Source organism: Haliaeetus leucocephalus, unplaced genomic scaffold (genome assembly GCF_000737465.1).
Source record: "Haliaeetus leucocephalus isolate CR32 unplaced genomic scaffold, Haliaeetus_leucocephalus-4.0 Scaffold278, whole genome shotgun sequence".
Lineage (NCBI taxonomy): Eukaryota > Metazoa > Chordata > Aves > Accipitriformes > Accipitridae > Haliaeetus > Haliaeetus leucocephalus.
The window spans coordinates 179,089-187,778 of NW_010972714.1; the positions used below are offsets into that span (position 1 = coordinate 179,089).

Consider the following 8,690-nt stretch of genomic DNA (forward strand, 5'->3'; position numbering starts at 1 on the left):
TTCTGTGAGTTAAAGGATGCCTGGTGTCATTTCATCTTAATCCTGACCTGGGAATCAGCAAACCCAAGTCATCATCCTGAGAAATTGGGACATGACACACTTACAAGAGGGATTAATTCAAGGGTGCCTGAGTTCTCGCTGCAATGGCAGTCACAGCTCCCATATCCAGGGAAAGCCCAGCCCAGCCAGGACAAAAAACCAGCTTAGAAACAGCATCAGAACTTGTAACGCAGGAGGGCACTGCCATGAGGATGAAATCCTATGGACGGACACACCGCCATTCAGCACAGCAGAGAAGAGCTAGTCGGGCTGCACTCGCTGCAGCGCTGTGTTTGGGTCTCGGTGGCAGTGGGACAGTGCCAGGCTGTGCCCACCCCGAGAACTCGGACACGGCAAGGAATGGGCTGGCAGAGCCTCTTGGAGAGTGGATGTACAAACCATCCCTGCACCCCCACCTCTCTCCACAGCCGTGCTCATCCCCACATTCCTCCGGCACTATCCAGGTCACGGCGACCTCCTTTACCTCCCCTGTCCCTGGCACCCTGCCATGAGGCCACCTGCCCTGCAGCTGCCAGCCCGGTGCCTACAGAGCTCCGGTTACAGCCCTATAAAGGGGTCTGAAGCACAGGGCTGGCAGGGAGCCGTGTTGGGTACTTTGCAGCCCCACGGCCATGAGGAGCGGTGCCTTTGCCCTGGTCCTTACCCTGGCCCTGGCATCGTGTGTCACCCCCGTGGAGAGGAAGGTATGGGGATGGGTGATGATGGGGACGTGGCGGGCACGGCACTGGGATGCAGCGTGGGCAGCCAGGCGTTCTATCTTAAATGCCATTTTAGGCTGGGACAAGCAGGAGAACTGCGCAAGCACCTAGTCCAGGCAATGGGCAGGGTATCTCTGGGTCACCCCCAGCCACCTGGTACCACCTCCACAAAGCTTTGCTCCCACAGGGGCACCATGCACAGGGCATTTCCTCCCAGAGGGTCTGTGCCTGGGAGCACCAGCCATGGGGCATCCCCTCCCAGGGGGTCTGTGCTCAGGGGTACAGTGCACAGGACATCCCTTCCCATGGGGTCTGTGTCTGGGCATACCATGCATGTTGATGGGCTGGGACGCGCTTGCCTTGCTGCACTGTCCACTCTGCAGCCAGCAGCACCTGGGGGAGCATTTCCCCAAAATGGGGACAGGGAAAGCTGTGCCCCACAGTGGCACTCACAGCAGGGCTTGCGGCTCTGGCCGTGGGGCGGTGGGAGGGATGGTGACCCGCTCTGCACCATGCTCAGGGGCAGAGGACCTGTGGCTTTGTCCCTTCAGTGCCATCTCAGCGGGCTGTGGAGGAATGAGCAGGACTCGCTGATGGAGATTTCGGCAGTGAGGGATGACGGGGACTTCCAGGGGAAATACCTCACACGGGTCACCCTTGCCAGCGTCTGTGCCCGTGTCTCCCCCCTGAAGGGCGCCCAGCAACAGCCTGGTGAGGGGGGCTGGCCCACCTTCGCCTTCACTGTGCGCTGGGACAAGTTCTCCAGTAAGTGCTGGGACACCTGGGGATGGCACCATGAGGGCACTGGGAGCCGCAGAGGCAGCCAGCAGGACTTTTCCTCTGCTGGAAAGTCTGCTGGGTAATGCTTTGGTACAGCCAAGCAGAGGGAGGCGGTGGTGCCTGCTCAGCATGGGGCTAACAGGTAAAGCTGGGCTCGCATGGGGCAGCTCCTCCTCACCCAGCATCGTTGCACCCATCCCTGCCGGGCAGCCCAAGATGACGGTGGTGGGTCTGGACCCCGTTAGGTCACAGGGGATGCTGTGCCACAGAGACTGCCTTGCCCAAGGGAGCCGCTGAGGAAAGGCAGTCCCCCCCGGCAGGGGTTGGGTGGGCGCATGGCTGTCAGAGCTGGAACACGGTTGTGACTGGGAGGACCCCAGGGAGGGGGAAGTAGCCAGCAAGCGTGGGTGCCATCCTCACCGACCCCTCACCAAGCACTTTCCCCAGATGCCACCACCGCCTTCGCGGGGCAGTGCTTCGTGGACACCGGTGGAAAGGAGACGCTGACCACCATGTGGCTGCTGCGTGAAGCCGTCGGGTCCCTCGAGGAGGACTGGAAAGCCACGAGGTAATGGGGGGACATGGGGGGCAGCAGCCCCACGGAGGGGCCCTCCCCAGGACCCCTGAGGACAAGCATCTCCCTGGGTGGGGGGAATACCCCTGGGAACCCCCCAGCATGGGTTTGCAGCAGGGATGCCAATGCCTTCTGGCAAGGGGTTTGCCCTGGCCAGGGGCATCCGGCAGCTGCTTGAGGCAAGTTGGGGGGCATTTAGGGACAGCTCTGTCACCTGCCGGCACTGGCAGCTCTGAGTGGGTGGTGTCTGCAGGTCTTCCCACAGGAACTCTCTGCATCCCACAGGGTGGGCAGAAATGTCTTCACACGCAAACGCACCCCGAAAGGAAAGATCCTGCCAATCTGGTCCCCATCCTGTGAGGATGCATCTTCACCCACCCCATGATGGCATGCTCCAGCGGCAGCCTGGCCCCCCCGAGGCAAGAAAAACTAGCCTCTCACATGAAAATAAAATGTAAAAAACATGTCAGCTGTGGTTGTCTTTTAAAAAACTGTCCTTGCTCCCCCTGTGAGGCAGCTGCTGTTCCCACAGGTACCCCTGCAGAGATGAGGGCTCACCACTGCCCTTTTGCAGGAACATCTGGATCCCTCCCTGATTCCCCTCATGCAGCTCCCTGGGCTTATTTCCCACCCCATCCTAACCCTACCTTCAACCCTTTGCCATCACTCCCCACCTGCCTGCTGGTGGCAGAGATGGCATCAGCATCCCAAATCCAGCTGCCTTCCTTGCAGTGCCTTCATACCCATCCCCACCAGACACCTTTCCAGTCCCAGGACTTGGTGCTCCATAGAGTTGGGTGATGGAGGTAATCATATCAGTAGATGTGAGATGTCGGTAAAGTGCTTCCCTCGCTCTGCACAGTACCTGAAGTAAAACATGTACAGTTAAATCTCCCATCCCATCCCACCGCATCCCATCGCATCACATCCCACCGCATCCCATCGCATCACATCCCATCATGTCCCCCTAGGTTACAGCCAGGGATTTTACCCTTCTCTGCTGCTGCATTTCGGCAGTGCCACTCTATCTGCCTCTGTGGATACCTGCCAAGCTTAGTCAGCTCTTTCGACACAAAGTTTTTGGCAGGTCCATGGGTGAAGACAAAGCCTCTTGCAGAAGCATTACAAATATAACCCAGCCCCAGGGATGTCAGCACACTATCCGTACAGCCTGTCAAGCCTGGCCCAGCACCAGCGAGTCTGGTACGCGCTGCCGTGATGTGGAGTGGTGGCTGCCACCTCCCTGGCACCTCAAACAGGGCGGCTTGTCCCTGCCAAACATGGAGCATGGCATCGAGGGCAAGAGCAAGACATCCCCCGGTGGAGGGCATTTCTCAGGCCCCTATGATAAGCCTGTGAGTTTGGGACTGTAAAAGGTGACAAGGAGAGGTGATGTTCTAGGAGAAGGGTGGCTTCTGCTCACCCCAGCCTTTGGGACCATCTAGACTGGAGGAAAAGGCACTCAGCAGCAGCAGCAGGGTCCCAGGGTATGCCAAGGGTTGTGGCAGGCACTGAGCGGTGCTGCCCCAGGGTGGGAGTCCTCCACCCCCAGTACGCACAGCACAGCCCTGCTGCCATCCAGTGCCCCAGACACTGCTGTCCTGGAAACAGCATGTGTTTCTGCCACTGAATTCCACCTTAATTTTCAGTTGTCCATAGCCCCATGCCTACTTCAGGCACTGCAGCGAGCAGAGAAGCAGCTCAGAAGCACAGGGACAGTGCATGCTGTGTTTTGTACATCCAAAGACCCTAAGAGCAGCAAATAGAAGGAAGAGGTGCAAATACAAGGCTGGTTAGCATGCTGGGTGTATTTAGCAAACACACTCTCCTGGACCCCAATGCCCCTGTGTGGTTACTTCTTCCTCTAATTCTTGTAAAAGCAAAAGCAGCAAAATTAGCAGCTGATATCCAGATACTGGGGAAACGTTATTGCTGCTAAACCTGAAGGCAGTTGCGAGTCCTCCCTTCCACGCAGTGCTGCAGCTGCTGCAGTTTGCCTCTGCCAGGGATGCCCTGGCACCATGTGGGTGACAGCCTGGTCAGGCAGTGGCACCAGCGAAGCAGGGAGCGATTAAGTGTTTAAGCGGGTAATAATTTCCAGCCTGTGTGCACAGGAGGTGGATGTCCAAGGAAGGTAGCTGGTGCTTTCCAGGCTGCTATAAGAGCCTTAAAAAAGCCCTTGCCACCGCCTCTCTCCACAGCCGTGCTTGCTCATCCCTGCATTCCTCCGGCACTGCCCAGGTCACGCAGACCTCCTCACCTCGCCTGTCCTGTCCCGGGCACCCTGCCACCAGGCCACCCGCCCTGCAGCTGCCAGTCTAGTGCCCACGGGGCTCCAGTTACAGCCCTATAAAGGGGGCCGGGGCGCAGGGCTGGCAGGGAGTTGTGCTGGATGCTTCGCAGCCCCGCGGCCATGGGGAGCGGTGCCTTTGCCCTGGCCCTTGCCCTGGCCCTGGTGGTGTGCGTCACCCCTGCGGAGAGGAAGGTACAGGGATGGGTGGTGATGGGGACACGCTGACATCCTACGAGATCCCAAAGACTGCTGCTGGGGCTGCAGTGCTCAGCACGGAGCTGGGGCCAGTCTGCTGGAGCTGGTGGGACCAGCACTATGCAGTGGAGAGGCTGGGAGGGAGGGACCGCTCCTGCAAGGATGCTCCTCACTGTGGGAATCCGCCCAGAGACAGGCAAACAGAGCCATGCCCCAGAGAAAACCCATTTCCCACCAAGCATGCAGGCAATGCAGAACACCCTCTGCTTTAGCATGGGGCAGACCCGCTCTCCCGTGGGTGGCAGCAGCAAACAGCCCAGAGCAGCGGTTGGGCTGAAGGCAATCAGTGCCACGAGTGCCATGCTCGCGCCGAGGCGGCGATGCCGGTGGCACCAGCTCCACACAGGGTCCGTGGTGCGTCCCCCGGTGTTGCAGGCATCCCTGGGCAGAGCCAGGGTGGTGGGGCAGGAACAGGATGCCCCCCCTGGCTGGCCGGGCACCCCAAGCCACAGTGCTGGCCTTGCAGTGCCTCCTCTCCGGGTCATGGCGGAGCGACACTGGCTGCCGGATGGTCGTGTCCGTCCTCAGCAAGGACGGCAGATTCTCCGGTTCCTACCTGCCGGGCCCTGCCGCCGGCAACTCTGAAATCCTCACTTCACCACTGGAGGGGTCCCAGCAGGATGCGAGGTTGGTCCCGCATCCCACCTTCTCCTTCATCGTGCACTGGCAGCTCCGAGGTAGGCAGGAGGGGGCCATCACCCTGCAGCGGGGATGCCAGTGGGATGCAGCCAGGGGTGGCTTCGTGCCTCACCACCCCAACTCATGCCACCTTGGACTCTTCCAGACTCGGACACAACCCAGATGACTGCCTTCCTGGGCCAGTGCTACACCGGCACCAACGGGGAAGAGACCCTGCATGCCCTGTGGCTCCTGCGAGAGGCGGCCAACAGCCCCGCTGAGGACTGGAAAGCCACCCGGTGAGCACCGGGTCCCAGCAACTGCTGTGCCAAGCTTTCCTGCACCCCGGGCTGGAGAAGGGAGAAATCCCACGGGATGAGGCATGGCAGGACCAGGAGGGTGAAATGGGTTTGTCACTGACGACAAGCAGGGGCTAAGGAGCATCCCTGTGACCTGGCCAGCCCCTGCATTCCAGCTGTGCCCCAGGGTAGGTGACCCCAGGATGGTGTCTGACCCCAGCCAGACCCCCCCAGGACTCCCTTGCACTGTCCCCACCAGAGAGAGAGCAGGACATGGTGCCAGCACCCAGCACAGCCCCCACTACAGGGTGTTGGAGCCTCGGACACCCCACTCAGCACCCACCAAGGCAGCGGGGAACACAGTGCCCGCCCCCTTGGGTTTCCCCTCTACCCTCCACCACAGCGTAGGTGACCCTGGCTGGGTGAACCACAGTGATTTGGGGTTTCCTGCAGGGTTGGCACCAGCATTTTCACCCGAATAAAATAACAGCAAATGGGGAAATCCAGGAGGCCCAAGACCGCAAGAAGATGGTGCTTCCCCCAGCCAGGCTCTGCCCACGCTGACATGCTGCATTTCAGCAGCTCTCTGCCTGCAGGTTCATGCTTTCCCAGGCAAGTTCAGCCCAGCATGAAGGCTGGGCACCAGGTGAAAAATAAAAAGTTTCTGTGGCAATAGAGGGATTGGCTCTGGTTTCTGCCCTGCCTCAAACCTGCAGGGTTTGTCTTGCCCCGCAGCCACCCTCCCATGGGGAGGCTTCATGCAGCACCATCGAGGGCAGCGGGGTCCCTGGGCATGGGGGCTGTCCCATGTCCTCTCCCTGGCAGTGTGAAGCAGTGCTGCACCTACAAACCTGCCGCTGTGCTGTGGGTAAGTTGTCCCTCAGGGTCCCTCCCAAATACCCCCAGGGATGTGGGGCAAACCAGGCTGCGACCAGGGAGTGGGATGAGGCACAGCTTTGGTAGGATGCCATGGGCAGCATGTCCCCGGGCTGCAGGGCAGGCTCCAGGCAGAGCCTTCCCCGTGTGAGCAGAGCAGAGGAAGTTTCTTGGGCGCCTGAATGCTCAGGGCGGCTGCAAATGGCTTTTGCAGAGCCGGCAGACTCCCGTTCCCAGCCCCGGCGGATGCACTGCGGCGGCTAGCTGCCAACTGCCCTCCTGCCCCAGGGACTGGGAAAGCTCCCAAACAGCCCATCCCAAGAGAGACCCCTTGGCGCGGCCGTGTCCCCTGAGCAATGCACGTGTGGGGGTCTCCAGTGAAGCCGCTGCTGCACCACATGTGGCCAAGGAAAGGGAAGAGGGGAAGGACACATCTGGCACTGGCTGGTTTTTTTTCAGGCATCCCAGCCCAACCTCTCTGCTTTCTGCCTCAGACGCCTTGCCAAAGCTGAGGTGCCCCATTTCAGGAGCGGGGGGAAGGTGGTGGCTCCATTGCTGTATTTCCAGTTGCTTTTTTAACCTGGTGCTCAGATTTCTGATGTTTTTTCTGTTTCTACCAATACCCAGCAGCTGGTGCTAGTGGATAAAAATAGGATGGATGCTGACATGGGGTTTAGGTTTCCCTTAGAAAGGAAGGCATGTCTTTCTTCTGCTACTGACTGAAATTCCCACCTCTCTGAGAAACACTGATTCCTATAAAGAAAAGGAAAACCTGATTTCTTTAAAGCTGTGAGCAGGAGGTGTTTCATACCGCCCACACAGCCCAGGCCCTCCTTGGCAATAAGAGGCAAATTTCATTTCACGCTTTCATAACTTTCAGTATGTCACTACTGTGGAAAGGAGATGGCACTACCGACAGTCGGGGAGCGACCAAGCGAAAAAGAGAGGCTTTCCATTCAGCAACACCTGTACGGGACTTGCCAAGGGCTGAGCACAACATTTTGACCTGAAAGTCTCATGTTTCTCGTCTGTCGGCATACTCCCACAATGCTTGATGCAGGCACCTTCTGGGGCGTGCATGAGATACGGGTCAACTTTGGGAATAACAGAGGGAATGCGGCGGGGGGGGGGGGGGAGGACAGGGACCATCCCACCACCCTCAGCCAGAGCGTGGGGCCGTGTGTGCGTGCAAGCAGCGCCGATGCACACACAGCCTGCACTCTAATCCCTGCAGTGTGCAAGGGAGAAAGGTGTCGCGGAGGGTCTGCAGCAAGGAGGTGGAGGAGGGCACCAGAAATACCAGGCCCCTCCTGCTCCTCTGCTTGATGGAAACAAGGTGTGAGCCTCCTCAGCTGGAGGACTCATTCTGGGCATTTTTATCGTCGCTGCCCTTTAACCCAAGGTGTGAGGCATAGGCTGGGCTTTCTTCCTCCTGCTGGCTCAGAGCAGCTGGCTGTGAGACCAGCACGAGAACAGAATGTGATGAAAAATAGCAGCCTGGGGCAGCACAGGCTGAGACCGCAGAGCAACCATCCCCACAAGTCCCAGCACGGACAGGTCCCCAGTGCACTGCGGGGACCAGCTCTGGGCTCTGCGATATCCCAGCCTCTGCCACAAGCTTTCCGCACGGAAGGTCCGTGCTGGCTGGTGCAGGCAGCACCTGGCAGCAGGAGCGTGTGTTCGGCTCTGTTTGACGAGGAGCCCGCTGCGCTCGCCTGGCTCCCTGTCTGCTCTCCCAGAGCTCTCTCCCCTCTTGACATTTGGCCAAGCAAGCCAGACTGCTGCGGACCACCGTGCTGATCCCATCACCCCTGGCCAAACACCGGTTCTGGTGGCTGCTCCCTGCTTCGCTGGCAACATCACTGCATAAAACGACACGAAAGCAAGGATGGGGTCCTAGACCCTCCTGCCACCGCACACAGCTCCTGGGGGAAAAGGTCCAGTGCTTCCCTGGGGATGCTCCTGGGCTGCCTGCCCCAGCCAGGGCAGAGCTACAGCTTGATCCCATTACTCTGCCTGTCCTGGGACAGGGCCTGTGGCTGAGCAACCCGTTGCCCGTCTCTCCTCCCCAGGCAGAGACGACACAACGTTTGATTTTATATCTTGTTCTCCAGCACAAGCACTCTTTGCTTCCTGGGTGGGTTGCAAGCATGGTGCTGCCGGCACCCATCACCTCACTGGGCTCCCGCACCCCCAAACCCCACGCTGGGCTCCCACATTCCCAAACCCCACGCTGG

General features: G+C 59.5%; 2 protein-coding genes across 2 annotated transcripts; both read left to right on the plus strand.

Annotated features, from left to right (window-relative positions):
- The first annotated feature begins 671 nt into the window (after positions 1-671).
- Positions 672-2,497, plus strand: LOC104833292 (avidin-like). The gene is made up of 4 exons (XM_010569877.1): positions 672-743; positions 1,310-1,523; positions 1,986-2,106; positions 2,398-2,497. The coding sequence occupies exons 1-4, from the start codon at positions 672-674 to the stop codon at positions 2,495-2,497; spliced, it is 507 nt and encodes a 168-aa protein (XP_010568179.1).
- A 2,028-nt stretch (positions 2,498-4,525) lies between these two features.
- Positions 4,526-6,064, plus strand: LOC104833278 (avidin-like). The gene is made up of 4 exons (XM_010569863.1): positions 4,526-4,597; positions 5,127-5,337; positions 5,445-5,577; positions 6,031-6,064. The coding sequence occupies exons 1-4, from the start codon at positions 4,526-4,528 to the stop codon at positions 6,062-6,064; spliced, it is 450 nt and encodes a 149-aa protein (XP_010568165.1).
- Positions 6,065-8,690: the final 2,626 nt, after the last annotated feature.

Excerpts from the sequence above, each read along its gene's own strand:
- LOC104833278 (XM_010569863.1), top strand. The coding sequence starts at position 4,526 with ATGGGGAGCGGTGCCTTTGCCCTGGCCCTTGCCCTGGCCCTGGTGGTG. Across the intron at positions 5,338-5,444 it reads CGTGCACTGGCAGCTCCGAG|ACTCGGACACAACCCAGATG; the intron begins GTAGGCAGGAGG and ends GGACTCTTCCAG. Across the intron at positions 5,578-6,030 it reads GAGGACTGGAAAGCCACCCG|GGTTGGCACCAGCATTTTCA; the intron begins GTGAGCACCGGG and ends GGTTTCCTGCAG.
- LOC104833292 (XM_010569877.1), top strand. The coding sequence starts at position 672 with ATGAGGAGCGGTGCCTTTGCCCTGGTCCTTACCCTGGCCCTGGCATCG. Across the intron at positions 744-1,309 it reads TCACCCCCGTGGAGAGGAAG|TGCCATCTCAGCGGGCTGTG; the intron begins GTATGGGGATGG and ends TTGTCCCTTCAG. Across the intron at positions 1,524-1,985 it reads GCGCTGGGACAAGTTCTCCA|ATGCCACCACCGCCTTCGCG; the intron begins GTAAGTGCTGGG and ends CACTTTCCCCAG.